At 35.5% G+C, this 16,921-nt stretch overlaps 2 protein-coding genes across 5 annotated transcripts; both read left to right on the forward strand.

The window, feature by feature from the left end:
- The first annotated feature begins 1,258 nt into the window (after positions 1 to 1,258).
- LOC112516422 (heterogeneous nuclear ribonucleoprotein 1-like) lies at positions 1,259 to 6,502 on the forward strand. 4 transcript variants are annotated; one of them, XM_025123447.1, is made up of 7 exons: positions 1,259 to 1,477; positions 1,539 to 1,773; positions 2,031 to 2,071; positions 3,953 to 4,116; positions 4,379 to 4,481; positions 4,864 to 5,033; positions 5,776 to 6,502. In XM_025123447.1, the coding sequence occupies exons 2-7, from the start codon at positions 1,604 to 1,606 to the stop codon at positions 6,331 to 6,333; spliced, it is 1,206 nt and encodes a 401-aa protein (XP_024979215.1). In that variant the 5' UTR covers positions 1,259 to 1,477; positions 1,539 to 1,603; the 3' UTR covers positions 6,334 to 6,502. The 4 variants fall into 4 exon arrangements, with proteins under 4 accessions (XP_024979215.1, XP_024979213.1, XP_024979214.1 ...); XM_025123445.1 differs by having other exon boundaries at positions 1,555 to 1,773; XM_025123446.1 differs by having other exon boundaries at positions 1,259 to 1,397.
- Positions 6,503 to 8,045: 1,543 nt separating this feature from the next.
- LOC112516663 (glyoxylate/succinic semialdehyde reductase 2, chloroplastic) lies at positions 8,046 to 16,685 on the forward strand. Its single transcript, XM_025123840.1, has 12 exons — positions 8,046 to 8,239; positions 9,587 to 9,665; positions 9,803 to 9,868; positions 10,513 to 10,588; positions 10,666 to 10,721; positions 11,668 to 11,752; positions 11,916 to 11,976; positions 12,054 to 12,106; positions 14,232 to 14,302; positions 14,386 to 14,458; positions 15,745 to 15,849; positions 16,333 to 16,685. Exons 1-12 carry the CDS (start codon positions 8,065 to 8,067, stop codon positions 16,489 to 16,491), a joined length of 1,059 nt encoding a protein of 352 aa, XP_024979608.1. The 5' UTR covers positions 8,046 to 8,064; the 3' UTR covers positions 16,492 to 16,685.
- The last annotated feature ends 236 nt before the right edge of the window (positions 16,686 to 16,921 follow it).

Genomic DNA, 16,921 nt, shown 5'->3' on the forward strand with positions numbered 1-16,921 from the left:
TTAAAATTGTTCCATGATATTATCTAGAACGCTAACACACACAAGTATATGTATGTTATATATATATATATATAGAGAGAGAGAGAGACTTGGGATCATGTGAGACCCGTAAGACCAATTTTCAACTATTTTATTAAATTTACAATCTGAACATTTATAATCACAAAATTGTCACGAGACTTCTCAATAATCCCAAAATTGTCACCGTGCAACTTTAGACCATTAGATCATTAGCTTATAAAGTTGATCAACGAACATAAATTAGTCTTACGGGCCCTATATATATATAAAGAGAGAGAGAGAGTTTAGTTGAGTTCAAGTGAGAATGAAAAGTCATGTGAAAAGAGTAAGAAGAGATCTACATTCTTAAATCAATCATAATTGGAGATCAACCCTAACGAGACCAGATCAATTGTTGTAAGAAGCATAGTTTATGAGATGAGAGTGAGATTGAAAGTGATAAAGGGTCCAGACCCCTTATTATTTGGGTGTATGAGATTGTTTATAAAAACAACTTACTGACTTATTCCGGTGTAATACCGGTAATAAACACTTTCGAGTGCTTGGATATACAACTTATACTGATGCCAAATCGGTAATAAGAAGTTTTTGAAGAATTTAAACTCTTATGACTTATAATAAGTTGATAAATGTTTTTATAGAAAAACATAAGTTGTTTTAAATAAGCAATCACAAACATCTTTTATGTTTATCAACTTAACTCTTATTATCACACAATCCTTCATGTATACATACATGTATATATGTATACATATATCACCCTAGGACACGTCTTGAAAAACCCAATGACCTCAACGTAGCTCGTAATGCTTTAGGTCTGATCTTGCCATAATGTAATGTCTTGCCTCATGTTCTTTAAGACCTTGGATGTAAGTCAGGTACTTTCAAGTCACTCTTTTCCCAACACCCTATTCCGGACCCAGGTCTTGTAGTGCATCGGTAAAGCTAACATTTTTTTTGGCAAAATATATGGTTGAATTATCCTTGTTGCGTTCATGACACATATTATGGTTAATTGCATAAACAACACCAATGGACCACGGTCCCCCGATCTTGTAACTACAGTAGGGTTTGGACTAAAGTGATATAAAATCCGGTTACTTGGATAAAAAATGAAGAAAAAAGTAGTTTTGGGTTAAAAGTGTAAGTTTTATAATACTTGAGGGTCCATTTATGTAATTTAAGCAAATATAGATAAACGGGAAGAACAAAAACCATACAAGGCGGCGTCTATCTTCCTCAACCACGACGAGCTAGGGTTTTTTTTTCAGAGCTCTATCCAACCCTCACTATCAAAACCCAAAAAATTACGAATCAAAATCAACGATTTCTCTATCCATTTTCTCTTTTTTCCAATCATACGGATTCTTATTCAGGTTGTTATCGAAGTTGCCTTTGATTCCCTCTGTTAAGGGGTTCTTCGTGCTATCTCCTTCTGTTATTAGAGTTAATCAAGGTCTCGACAGCCTAATGAATAAGGTTTAGAGCTTAGATTAAACAATACTTATCGTTTGCAGGTATTTTTTTTGATAGGTAGGACATAAGAAAGAGATTAAGAGGGGGTGTCAAATTTTAGCGAGAAATGGATCATGGTGATGATGTTGGAGTCATCCCTTTCGTTAATGGAGGTGATGAACATCTAGAGTTTGACAACAACGATCGAAATCACGAAGATGTTGATAACGTAGATGATAGTGGAGGCAATGAGATAAAGCATTCAATCAATGACAGTAATCGTGATTCTTCAGCAGGGTTAGTTTGTTGTATAGCTTGTGTACATTTGGGTCCCTTAGGGTTTAGAAAATTGTGTTACTTTTTAGTCTTCTAGTTTCAGTGTGTAGTTATTCATGAAATTAATTTGATGTGTGAAGTTGGGGAGAGAGGTAGTCGTATGTTTCAATTACACTATCCTTCCTGTGTTCATCCAGGATAAGAAAAAGAAAAAGAAAAAAAAAGTTGGGCATTGTGGAACGAGCTTGAAAGTAACTGTTGTTTTTCTTGTGTGATAGCAAACTCTTTGTTGGAGGCATTGCTTGGGAGACATCAGAAGGTACGTTCAAGACACTCCATTTGTCATGCTGTTTATCTTGAAAAGGGGCCATAAAATAAGGCTGTACATGGGTGCATTTGGTACATAGACCGGGCTTGACTGTGAGAATGAGGTAGCCATGTGAATTGTGCATAGTTTTACGGTTTTAACTTGACAAGGGTAGTTTAGTAATTTACTAATGTTTGTGTATCTCTCATGAGAAAAAAAAAAAATACTTTTTTGTCTCATTGAGTCCTGTCCGGTCTAAATGTTGCACCAAACGTGAAACAACAAGTTGTTGTTATGTATTGTGTTGTCTCACGTACCAAAGGCATTCCTAGAATGCATGAAAACGCATGCATTCATCAATGATAGACTTTTAGAATGTTACTTGGGTTGTTCGCAAAAAGTTCCTGTATGATTTTAGTGGTATTCTGGAGGGATTATGTTAGTTCAGTTCCATATATTGTCAGCAATCTTTTGATTCTAGCTGATTCATTCTCATTAGATGTGTGAATATTGTTTTCAATGGTTGATTATTGTTTGCTATGATATCTTGCTGTGAATTCTTCCAGTATAGAAAGCTGGTGATGTCTTTATCACAGAGTGCCCCAGAAGACAATTTAAGCAGGCAGTAGAGCTGACCTGATAATATAAGCCCATAGTATGATTCTTCGCAATTTCATATTAATAGGAAGAATAGCTAGGTGGCATTTTGTTACATGACCTTAATGGATTGGCATCTTAGCTTGACATGGCAGTGAATCTACGGAACACTTTGTAGTTGGAGAAATTCATTTTTATTCCAAGTTTAATCTACGTATGATGACGTGAATGAGAATAAAAAGAATGGTTAACAAAGAGGGTAGCACCTACCTTTGCAAGCTATCAACCATGATAGCAAGTTCAATCGCAAAACAACCCGTATATGACTTTATTTTATTTCATGAAGGATCACATCAGTATTCTATGATATCATAACATTTTCTCGAAGTCTGACAAATGGAACTATTAAATTTACGACATCTAAAACTTTTTGTAGCAATACGAAAACTATATGCTAGGGTCCCACAAAGTAAGAGGAATAACAAGAAGATAGCTACTTGCATTCATCTTTGCTTTAGTATTTTAGGAGTTTTTCTGCTCATTGTTTGCAAAAAAAAATATACCAGAACTCGTGTTATCTTGTCTAGCACACTGTTATTCATATCTTTCCCAACCATATATCTTGGTCATTTTCTGTGTGTACCCAACACATATATTTGAGTATTTGAAAGATTGATGAAAAAATCAAGAATGTACTTGGGAAATCTCTTTTCAATAATCCTCTATCAACTATCATATTTTCATGAGAAACTTAAGATTTCCAATAAAACATTAAAATATTTTGGGTTTTGTTTGGGCGGGTCCGTGGGAGGAGGGAAAATGCATGCCATTGGAGATTATAATTCCTGAAACGCCAGTAAATTGTCCTTATTAACTATGGTCAACTGAATATATTTCATACTCTTTCTTTTGTATAATACCGATAGCATAAAGGAACACTAAATGCGTGCTTATATCTTCGGGGGGATAGGGTGGGGATAATGTTGACAACTATAAGCATGTATTCATGATTTCATCCTAAGTCAGACCATAACTTTTGGTGCCTGTTGTGATTAACAATTGTATTTATGTAACAATGTTTGTTTTACAAATTTCTTTCCCAGTGATAAATGCAGAAGTATTGCATGTCTTGGTGTATGAGCTAATTGTGCAAAGTATCTTTGCAAACCATGGAATGCATCTTTTAAACATTTTCGTTATATATCAAATTTGCATGTGACCAGCATAAGTCTATGCGTTTCTACATGTCTCAAAACTTTCTAACTTGGTGATTTGTGTTTTTTCCCCTTTCCTTAGAGTCCTTTGGCAATTACTTCAGCAACTATGGAGAATTAACGGATTCTGTGATAATGATGGATAAAATTACTGGACGACCACGGGGTTTTGGGTTTGTAACATTTGCTGACCCAGCAGATGCTGATAAGGTCCTGCAGCAAGATCATGTCATAGATGGCAGACCGGTAAGGACATGCATATGGCTTTCAGGGCAAATTCAATTGAGAACTGTAAATATTTTGAGAACCCAAAAAACCAACAATTCATGTTTTATTCACAATGAATGCTGTGATAGATATTCATTGACGAAAATACATCATATTCATGATAAAAATGCATGATATTTATGGTTATTCTTCATGATGAAATAGTTGGATCCTAGGTTCTCAAAATATTTATTTGAACTTTTCTCTACGGCTTTAATATTTTAATGTGTTCTTGATTCAGGTGGAAGTTAAGAGGACAGTTCCTAGGGAGGATATGCAGGTAAGAGGAATATCAAGAACAAAGAAAATATTTGTTGGTGGTATACCGTTAACTTTAACAGAAGGTAACATTCTGGTGCTTTTTTGATAGTATAGTCCGGGTTGTTGCATTCGGTACGTGGGACAGGACAGGACAGAACAATACAAAAACTTGTTATCCCATGTTTGGCGCGACATCATATTGGGACTTGACATGACCTGGGTGGGACAAAAATGCATTTTTTCTATCCCACCAAAACAGGCGGGACAAAAAAAATCTGGGAGATGAGACAAGATTGGTAAATTACTAAATTATCCATGTCAAATTAAAACTCTAAAACCTTTTGGAATTCATTCACCCACCTACCTCACTCTCGTCCGTCTAGTCCTGTCCTGTCCGCATACCAAACTCAAACTCACCCTTATTGGACAAGATTGTGAAGATCGATAACATTATTTGACGTGCAGATGAGTTGAGGGAGTATTTCTCTTCTTACGGTGATATTATTGAGCATCAGATTATGTTGGATCGCACCACCGGAAGATCAAGAGGATTCGGTTTTGTAACATTTGACAGCGAAGATGCTGTAGAAAAGATATTTGCTGATGGTCAACTACATGAACTTGGGGGAAAGCAAGTAAGTATATGCTTTTGAACTAAATTAGGTTAATAGGTTGCATTTAGAAGTGTATTTTTCTTTCAGGAAACTCTCTTCTTTTATCCACACACTACTCACAAATCACAGGGGTCTTCACGGAAACAGCCGGGCCTACTTGCCGCCGTACTCTTTGATAGTAGAGGTTGAGTCTGTGCACATCCCACCCGACCCCACTTTGGGGGAAATTAGTATAGGGTGCGTTTAGTATCCAGACAAGACAACACAAAACAATTGTTCAGCGTTTGGTAAAACGGAACTGGACGGAACAGATTAAATGACCAATTTAACTCTAATGAGTTGTTTATATATTTTGATTAATTATGTAATTTATAATAAAATAAATATTTTTTTAGAACAAAACCTGTTCCACCCCAATTCCACATAAAAGTCCTGCCGAACGTGGAACGTGGAACATGATCATTGTTTTGTCTAATCTGTCCAATCCAATGTACCAAACGCACCCATATGGTTTTGAGCTAATTTAGGTTATTCGGTTGTTTTTATTAGTATACATTTCTTAGGGGAAACGTTGCTTTTATTCCACACACTTCTCAATAGATGGGGGTCTTCATGGAAAGAGCCGCCCTACTCTTTGAGGTAGAGGTTAGGTCTGCGTACCTCCCACCCCAGCCCCACCTTAGGGTGGGACATATTGGGATCGCTTTGTTTTGTTTGGTTGTGTTTAAAAGTATATGAGTTGACCGTACCTAATTTGTATTAGGTGGAGATAAAGAGGGCGGAACCAAAAAGGGCTGGCGGTGATTACTCTTATGACAGCCGGTCCCAGCATGGTGACGGTGGTTCAAAGTGGTATGGTGGTGGTGGTGGTGGTGGTGGTGGCATGGGCAGGAGTTCAGGTGGATATGGAGGTGGGTATGGTGGAAAAGCAGGGAGAGGATATGACAGCTATGGGGGCGGTTATCCTGGCTATGACAGTTATGGGGGAGGCTACGGTGGTGGCTCTGCAGGTTTTTACGGTGGTTATGGTGGATATGGATATGCGTTTGGTTTTGGTGGCCCCATGTATGGTGGTGGATATCCAGGCGGTGGGTACGGTGGTTATGGTGGTCCTGCTGGTTATGGTGGTGGTAGGGGTTATGGAAGTGGTGGTTCTGGTTTTGGTGGCAAAGGATTTGGTAGGGGAGGAGGTGGAGGTCCAGCTGGTGATGAGTATGGATTTGATGGTAGCAAAGGATACGGGGGCGGTGGTGGCAGTAGTAGTACCAGTGGTGGCGGCGGTGGTGGTGGTAGTGGTAGGTTCCATCCTTATAGGAAGTGATTTGGGGTCAAATTATTAGGTGGTAATGTAGAATTTGTTGTTTTGAAGTTTAGATTGGATTTTCCATTGCAATGTGTTCTTATTTTTTGGGTGAATTTATGGAACTTGGAAGCTGAGGTTAAATTGTATCATATACAAACTGTAAAAGCAAAACTGTTTTTTGGGGGCTGTTTGATCATATTTTCATATTTGTTTTTTAAATGTTGATATTTTTATTTTTTATATTGGTTTTTTAATCAAAAATTACAATTTTTTTATGATCTAATTGTTGATGATAAATGTCAAAAAACTTATTTGATAAGAGCATTGATAAGGATGAATAGTTTTATCTGGTGGTTATTTGGTAAGTGATTACTAGGTAAATTGTTGCATATGATATTGTTTTGATGATTATAGTCTTATCGGATAAAGTAAATAGACTGTTCGACTCTTACCAGTAAGGTGACATTTGTTTTTTTTAGAGGTTCGAAGTCTTATTTCACTTCCGATTTATAAGAGGTGGTGTTGAAGTCTGAAATTTGAATAAATAAAAGTGTTTGTTTTTGTAAAACGATAAACGTCTGAATTTGTTTAAATTGTCTATTTTAGTCATTAAAAATTATAGCGTTGAATTTATAGATTAATTTATACAATTTCACATATTTCTTCATCATCATTATGAAATTTACATCTAAATTATGTAATTAACATTCATTTATATGTCATTAATAGTGTTTAACACATTTACATCCTATTAAAATACATTAATTGAGAGATGTGAGGATTGATTTGGTAATAATCGATTGAGATAAATGATCAATTAAGGTTAATGGATTGAGAAACGTTGTTGTTGAGGATTTGAAGAACAATAAAAGACAAATAAAAAGAAAGTTTTAGATATTGGATTCATATAATGTAACGAGATATATCTTGATGTTTTTTTTATTCCAAGTCTCTAGATATTTTGATACGGTTTTTATGTGGTTTTGAGAAAAAAATAATGTTTTTATTTTTGAATAAAACATAAATTTGAAGATATCATAAAATTTCGAAAACAAATATATCAATATTAGTATCAAATTAACTATTTAAAAGTTCTAGTTTTTTATGTAATTTTTTTAATGCAATTTTTTTAATATTATTTAATTTAGATTTAGTAACGAAGTAATTTTATTTTTGATTTAATTATATACTATTTTTTATAAGAATAATAATTAAGTATTTTGTTAGAACTTAATGATTATCTTAATTATATTTTAGATTTTTTATATTTAAAATGAAATGTTTATCTTGTATTTGACTATGTTTATTTGTAGTTAATTACACGAATTCAAACATAAAGCTTTAATAAGTTGTATTTACGTACAATTTATTTGTAATATTGAATTTTAAGTAATATGCATCAATAAACAGTACTTCATACATTAAAAATATTTTTTTTAAATTTTTATCAAATATTTTATTATTACATATTAAATTAGAAATATACTATTCTTTTACTTCTCAAAACAGTACTTTGTTATTTATTTTGGAAAAAAGGATTAAAGCACAATTTTCAAAAACGTCCTTTAACTTAAAGCATGTTTTACAAAACCTCCCTTCATCTTTGAGAAAGAACCATTAAACGTCCTCCATCTAACAAAAACATGCGTTTTTAGCCCCTAACTTTTGACCCCCCCACCCAAAAATGTTATCCGCAAGTAGATAGAAAATGCATTGAAATGTGTGAGCACATTGGCGCAACACATAGCTATGGTGAGCTTGGCCAGAGGGGCCAATTACAGTCACCATTGGACCGCCATGGCAGCAGCAAGCTTTTGCCCTTCACTTCCCCAACACTTTAAACCAGTATCCATTTCCAAATTCCCCCAAACTTCTTTCTCTTTCAAAGTATTTTCTTCTCAATCCTCCGCTCCCAAAGGTCCAGGTACTTCTTTATGTATTCATTTTTTAATTCGGTTTACGTTTGGCTGTAGATTTGGATTTCTTAATCGACGTGTGTGCTTTAGCTATGATTATTAGTAGGGTTTTGATGATGGATTAGAGTTCAGATAATACATTTCGTTCCGAATGTATTCTGCTTTTGCTTCTGCTAAATTGAACTCGAATTTAGAATTTGTTCAACTACAGTTGTATATGATCACACCATTGTGTTCATTTTGTCCAATTCTAATCAAATGAACTAATATGATTAGGTTTCAGTTAATACATCTCATTCCGAATGGATTGGTTGAATTCTTGTTTTGTTTCTGCCAAATTGAACTCGAATTTTGAATTGATAGAAATGTTCAACTACAGTTGTATATGATCATATCATTGTGTTCATTTTTGTCCCATTTTCATCAAAGTTACTAATAGAATGATCGATGGATTAGATTTCAGTTAATATCTCGTTTTCCGAATGAATTGATTGAGTTCTGGTTTTGCTTCTGCCAAATTGAACTCGAATTTAGAATTGATAGAAATGTTCAACTACAGTTGTAAAATATGGAATGTGTAATGTGTTTAGCATCTCTGTTTTGGTATGAAAACGTTACATGACTGTCAGATTCGGCCCTATCTTGAAAATTATAATGCACAGACTTAGGGATTACCTACACTATGGGTCTGTTTGTTAGCAGCTTAATGGACTTAATGGGACTCGCAACTTATTTGGTCAGCTATATATGACTGTTTGGTAGTGGCTTAATAATATAGAAGGTGACTTATTCTATAAGCTTCTAAGGGCCCATTTGTTAGCAGCTTAACAAGCTTCATGAGACTCGCCACTTATTCGGTCAGCTATACATGACTGTTTGGTAGTGGCTTAATGATATAGAAAGTGGCTTATTTAGTAAGCTTTTAGGAGAGAACATTATGCAACCAAGTTTTTTTCAAACCTCATTCCCAATTGAAAAACACGCTCCTATCAATGAAAAACCCTCCAAAACAAAAACCTTCTCAATCTATGAAGACAAATTAATCTACACAGACAACTTTGTCCATACTGTATGGAAAACTAACCAAAAGGCTCCTAAGGGGGAGCTTTATAACCTGTCACTCCTTTTAAAAAACATGTTCCTTCCATCTATGGAAAAGCCCTCCCGAACAAAAACCTTCATAATCCATACAGATAAATTAATCCACTAGACAACCTTATCCATGCAGGATAAAATGGAAAACCAATCAAACAGCCCCCAAGTCACGTTTGGTATTACTAGCTTAACTGATTTGATGTGTTTTCTTGTGGGATTATGTCATGAATATTCCACCCATGTTTTATTTTGTTTGGCAGATGAAAATCCCACACGCTTGGGCTTTCTTGGTCTTGGAATTATGGGTTCCCCAATGGCACACAATCTGTTAAAAGCCGGGTAGGAATCAAATTTTCTACATAAACTTGCTTGCCAATTCTATTTAACTCTCATGTTCATTGTGTTAATCATTTTTCTGGACCCAAAAAAGCAACATCACATAATTATCTTCTGATATTTTGATTGGTTTGTTGTAGATGCGATGTGACTGTTTGGAATAGGACAAAGAGCAAATGTGATCCTCTCATTGATCTGGGTGCGAAGTAAGTATTCATGAGTGACTTGTAAAAGCTTTGTAGCACAACTTATAACCACAGTTTTCTAGTCTCTATGGAAATATTATTTGGTTTCATATATGATCATGCTCTACATAATTTAGCTTTAATTATTTGCATCCTTTATAAAATGTTACATTAACAGGTCATGGTAATATGTCAAGCATGCCTTCATGCAATGAATGTGTATCCAGAGTTGATTACTAGATGAATATGTGTTTTTCCTTTTTCCTTTCTTTCTTCCTTACTTCTATCTCTTCCATTTTGTTCACACTTTTACACAAATCAGGGGTCTTCACATAAACAACAACTCTATCCTTTCGCGTAGAGGTCAAGTCTCCTTACATCCCCACCCCAAGACCCTGCTCTTGAGCGGGATATACTGGGATCGTTTGGTTTGGCTTAGTTAAAACATAATCATTCTTCTAACATTCTTTGAAAGCCGGAATCAAAGATTGCCAAATCAGCTTAAAGAGTAACAGCATAAAACATTATAATTGGGCTAAAACATGTATAGTTGGGCTAAAAGTTAAAACATATATAACTGAGTAAATCCAGCTCGAAATCCAATAGTTCCCTCTCCCCTAATAATTTTCTTATCAATTATATAAATTTCTGCTCTGTATGTGCAGATATAAGCCATCTCCGGCAGAAGTTGCAGCATCTTGTGATATCACATTTGCCATGCTTGCTGATCCTGAAAGTGCAGTGAGTATGTCATTACAGTGTTCTTCTTTTTTAATGCTTCAAGGATGGTGGCTGATTGTGATAGCTTTTACAATCAGATGGTTGTTGCTTGTGGAGAAGATGGTGCTGCAAGTGGGATGGGTACAGGAAAAGGGTATATATTCCTATGGTTTCGCAGTAAAAGCATATAATAATTCGTTCTTTAGGTGAATATGGAGTATCCTACAAATTGCAGGAATTAAATTTTGATTATAACAAAAGTTGTTTCTTCTTAAAATATAAAGTTTCTTTATCGATGGAGCGGCTTGCCTTCAAGAAGTGTGCATTATCTCTGTCACACTTTTCATAGGCCGAGCATAAACAACCACTTTACTCTTTGGGGTAGAGGTCAGATCTATGTATATCTTAGGGCTTGTTTGTTAGCAACTTAATGAGCGTAATGGTCCTCACAACTTATTCAGTCAGCTATACATGGCTATTTGGTAGTGGCTTAATGATATAGAATGTGGGTTATTCAGTAAGCTTGTGTTTGGGGGGGGGGGGGGGAGCTTTATGCAGATGACCAAGTTTTTTTAAAACCTGTCCCTCTCAATTAAAAACACGCTCCTTCCATCTATGAAAAAATCCTTCCAAACAAAAACCTTTCCAATCCATACAAACAGATTTATCCACATAGACAGCTTTATTCATACAGGACTTAATGGAAAACCAACCAAACAGCCTCTTACCTTCCCTCGATCCACCTCATCAGGTGGGATACACTAGGTCCATTTGGTTTGGTTTAGCAAACCAAGCATCATAAACTTATATTGTTTATGCCCTATTTAAATTGAGACATATAATTTGAACCACTTAGTTTTAAAAATTGTTTGACTATTTGTCAAATATCTTGTGGACCAAAGTCAATGCCATTAATATCTGCTAATGATTACTTAAGGGCAAAAAAACAAATAGTAGAATGTAACCTTGCCAACAGTGAAATGTTGCATTTCTTTCGAGACAACCAAAATGGAAATTGTTGCATCTGTTTTATGACCGAAGGAATAGTTCTTTTTGAAGATTGTTTATTCAATATTTGTTCTCTGGATGGGTACTTGTAGGTATGTCGATATCTCAACGGTCGATGGAGCCACATCCAAGTTGATAAATGAACAAATAAAAGAAACCGGAGCACTGTTTTTGGAGGTAACTAGTTATCTTTCAGTTTAGCAAATTAAAAAACAACACAAAAAGAAAATAGAAGGCAGTGTTGTTCTATTTCATTTATTTTAAAGCAAAATTGTAAATATTATGTTTCTCCTTTCGTTATTTATGGTCAATATTAAAGGGTTTTGTTCGATTGCTTTAGGCTCCGGTTTCAGGGTCTAAAAAGCCTGCAGAGGATGGACAGCTAATATTCCTCACAGCAGGTAGAAAATGATGACCTAAATCATCCCTTTAGCCTCAGTTTCGACATTTGAAGCATCTAAAAGATCCCTTTTTTCAGGTGACAAATCTTTATATGACAAAGTTGCTCTATACTTGGACATAATGGGGAAGGTGCTCCATTTCCTTATTTTAGCTTTTTTAAGTATATAATATTTATATACTGCAAAATTCATACACACTACTCACCTTTGGTAAGACCAAGGTTCTAAATGGCGTGAGGCATGGTGAGGCGGCGAGCAATGGCGGCACCCCATAGGGGCCTTTGGGGGCCATGGCCACCCCGCTTTTTGACTCAAATACTATACATGAACTATGAAGGACACATAGAGTTGGCAGCTCAATTGGTTCACTTGGTTATCATATCTTTGAGGTCACAATATCAAATCCCGAACGTTGCAGTTTTCAATTTATCATTTTTTCTTCCATGCATTACACATTAAGTTATTAATATCAATTATATATAAAAATTAGTTTTTAAATAATATAAAAAGAAATAATGATTAAGTTGGTATATAGTGTTATATTACTAATCTGAAGGTTTTGTTTTTATTAATTCATAATAGTACAAAAACATAATAAATTTGTATTACTATTTTCCGGTTAATTGTTTAAAGGTTTTGAGTTTTAGAGGCCGTTTACCCAAACACTTACCCGGTAAGAGCATCTCCAATGGTAAAAATAAAGGCTTGATGAAAAGGTTGAGAACTACTTGATGAAAAGGCTACCCATTGGAGTAATAACTTGAAGAATGGCTTGACATCCAAAAGCTTGGGGGATGTCAAGTGTTTGAAGATTCATGTACGTGCATTAAAAATGAATTAAAAATACAAAAAGAAGCTTTTGAAAGACTTGACCATTGGAGTAAGTATTTGAAGATGGTTCTTGTTTACTGGAAATCTGATGTGGAAAATAGATCAAGTCTTTTAAAGACTTAACCATTGCGGATGCTCAAAGCGCTTACCAATAAAATTTAACACTATCACTTACCTTGTTGGGTAAGATTTGTACTCCATTCGAATGACATCATATGCAGTGATTTACCCTGTAAATGCTAACAGGGAGTCGTCATCTTTACTTACAAGGTAAGATTCTTGATCTTACCATCGCTCTTACCGAGTAAGATTCTCGGTCCTTGCCATGTCCATCCGGTAAGATAATATGACTTGGTAAAAACTTATCGGATAAGCATTTGGTAAACGAACCCTTAGTCTTCCATTAACAAATTTTCTCTAAAATTTAATATTAGATCATAGAAAAAAAAAGTTACATACGTATCATTTGGACTCTAAATTTTTGTATTATTATATTTCGTCCCTGTAGACTACAACGACCATGTTCCGCCCCTGGCGGCGAGGTCATGACGTTTTTCAAGCCATGACTTAAGGTGAAAAATCTGTATATATAGTATATATACAGATGTATGTGTGTGTCAGTGTATTGAACAATAATGATTAAACAAATTAAATTCATATAAAACTATAAACAAATTAAATTCAGAAAACTATAAACAAATTGATCCATACATCTCTAATCTAAAATTCTAATATCATATTGCAAAAGCATCTTAGATTGGATTAAATTAGATGTATCTTATAAAGAAACTATCCTTCAATGTAAATCGATTACTTTTGTCATCGGAATTGAATTCAAAATCTTCCTCGACTTCAACTTGTGGTTAATAATTCTCGCTCTCAGTGAATAATTAGAATCATCAATATTTAATTTAATAAGCCATAATTTATATATAAAATAAAGTAAAAAAAAACCCATTCACGCCTTGAGTATAACCTGCCATAACACGCTGTAACCCACCATTGCAAGCCACGCCTCAGAGTCGCGCCACGGGCTTTAACGTGGTGGCAAGGCCACGCCTCGACGTTATGGCACCATAACGCGTTCTTTAAAACCTTGGGGAAGACTTGAACCCTTGACCTCTGGGAGTTTGGGATTTTTTTTAGTATATAATATTTATATACGGCAAATAGAACAAATAAACTCACACATCCTCGTCACCTTTGGTGAGGTTTGAACCCTTGACCTCCTAGGAGGCCAAGGACTCACATACCGCTAGGCCAAAGGCCCCTTGGTGGGAGTTTGGGATTTACTGGGTACTACTGGACCATTGACCAATGACCCTTTGGTTTATTTTAGCTTAATTTGAACCCCATCCCTCCCCCCATCAAGCTTGAGCTGGTTTTTCTCTCCACACCAACTGCTGTTTATGCTATCTCTCCAGTCAAGATTTTATCTAGGAGACGTTGGAAATGGAGCCGCGATGAAACTTGTTGTGAACATGATCATGGGAAGGTTGTGCAATTTTTTTTCTTGCTCAGTAATTTCTTTCATTGTGTATTATGCTTAATTAACTTTCCATTTAATGCCATTTGTAGTATGATGACTTCATTTGCTGAAGGATTGCTTCTTGGTGAGAAAGTTGGACTTGATCCAAATGTGGTTGTGGAGGTACTCCGAAATTAACTCATTTTGATTAGCAATATAATAAGAGAGCTCGGATAGGAATGCCCTTTTTTATCAAACTGGCTTATGCATATTCTGTTATCTTACGTTCCTCGTTCCTATTGCGTGTTAGAGCGTCTCCAACAGATTCTCTAAAATAGAGAAAATGTAGATTTTGTTCTCTATTTTGTTTCAACAGATTTTCTATATTGTTGTCTAAAATAGAGAAAACAAGAGAGAAAACTCCAAGTTTAGAGAATTCTCCAAAACTTGATGTGAGAAGAGAGAAATGATTTCATTTGTTCATTCCCACCAATCAGGGAGGGACCCACATGGAATGATGCGGTGGCACGGGCCACGCTTCATGGTTCCGTCGCAAGGGGAAAAAATTTGTTTTTGGAGGGTGCCACCGCATTGTTTTGTTGGGTGCCACTTTATAGTTATTGAAACCGAAATATTAGCATAAGACTTTAATGGCGAAGATGGTAAATGCTCCCACCTATGTACAAAAGGCCCAGGTTTGAGTCCCGTTGACAAATTTGTTGTTCTTAAATTTTGGTGTTTTTTTAATATACCTCCCATGTTTTTAAAAATATGTGTAGATCAGACTGGAACATGAGTCTCTATATATGGACAAGGAACCAACCATCGTATCAATACTGATGTTGTGGGGAAAAAAAGATATTTTTCATAGTCAAATTTGCCACCAATTGAAAAAATTACTTGTCCACCTCTGCCACCAATGAGATTAAATTCTTATTTTATATAAAGTTTTTTCTAAAAAGTGTATTGGGACTATAAAATTATAGAATGTTTTAATAATATAATTAATGCTGAAATCTCTAAAATAGAGAATATGTTGGAGTTGAATGTAGTTCTTCTTAGAGATTTTAACTTTCAGTTCTTTACTTTAGAGAAATTATAGAGAATGAAGACGCCCTTATGTTACTCTCACTTTTCTCACGTCTCATCCGACCCTACCCCCTATGTAGGATATATTGGGTTCGTCTGGTTTTTGGCTTCTGCATAATCTGAAATGCCAAAAAGATTCAAGTTTTCATGTTATTTTTTAAGTAACAGACCAAAGCCAAAAGCCACAGACTGACCTAATAACTTCAAATCCAACTTAAAACCATGGTGAAAGTTATTGGTAGCCCACAATTTAAGACTTACAAGGAGCTCACAAATCCCATTTTCTATCCATGTGGAACGAGTTGTTACAATAAACAATCTTTTGACCAAGTCTAAACAAGCATCTTTAAATTTGAAGTGGATTTGTGGTCTTTTTGCAGGTAATCTCACAGGGTGCCATTAGTGCACCAATGTTCTCAATGAAAGGTCCTTCAATGGTGCAATCCAGATACCCTACTGCTTTTCCTTTGAAGCATCAGCAGAAGGTATGGCTTCCCACGAGTTACAAATTCAATGCGATCGAATGTGTGTGATATTATTAGAAATACAAAAATGAGTAAACGACAAGACATGATACTGAAAAAGACAAGACAAGACAAGACAAAACAAAAACTAGTTGCAGGAGTGAACCTACTAAGTTGCCCCCATGCACCCCCTCTACCATCTTGACGTAATGGAATTTTTTTAGGGGTCTTAAAGGTTGCACCCGCTTTAAATTGATGTCTGCTCTGCTCCCCGAAGTTGGGATAAAGATGCATTTGTTTGTCCCCTTGAAGTAGTTGGGACAAAAATTAGAGAAATGAGACAAGATTGGTAAATTACTAAATTACCCATCTCAAATTAAAACCCTAAAACGTTGTACAATTCTTTCACCCACCTACCTCACTCACCCGTCCAGTCCCGTCGGCAATACCAATTGCACCCTTGATATAATTGTTGGCTTATACGATGCGGGTTTTCTGTTGTAGGATATGAGACTTGCTTTGGGTTTAGCCGAATCCGTTTCTCAATCAACACCGATTGCAGCTGCTGCAAATGAGCTATACAAGGTGGCCAAGTCTCATGGCTTAAGCGATCACGACTTTTCCGCAGTTATCGAAGCACTTAAAGTGAAACTAAAAGATTAAGAAAAAACTAACAACGAAAACATTTACTTTCTTTTATGTGGCAATTGCCCCTCCCCCCTCGCCCCTCAGGTTCTTAGTGTTTTATGTGTTGATTTTGGTTGAACCCATAAGGTCCTGAGATGTATTGTGCCTCATTGAATTCAAATTTGTGGCATTATCAACTTTTATGGTATTATAATGTAGAGATGATTATGGACGGAACTACCCATTAGACCCGGCCCATCTGGCCCGTTAGAAATACGGGATTAAACAACCATTATCGAGAAAATGGACGGGTCTGAGTTTGTTCATGGGAAATGTAAAATAAATATGGACAGACCCGTTCAGCCTGTTTATATTTTATAATTAATATTTTTTTACCATTAGTTAAAATTATACTTGTATATTTAAAAATTAAATTATTAAAGTTAAAGAATGAAATTCTTTGGTT

This window comes from Cynara cardunculus, assembly GCF_001531365.2.
Source record: "Cynara cardunculus var. scolymus isolate 2C chromosome LG 8, CcrdV1, whole genome shotgun sequence".
Classification (NCBI taxonomy): domain Eukaryota; kingdom Viridiplantae; phylum Streptophyta; class Magnoliopsida; order Asterales; family Asteraceae; genus Cynara; species Cynara cardunculus.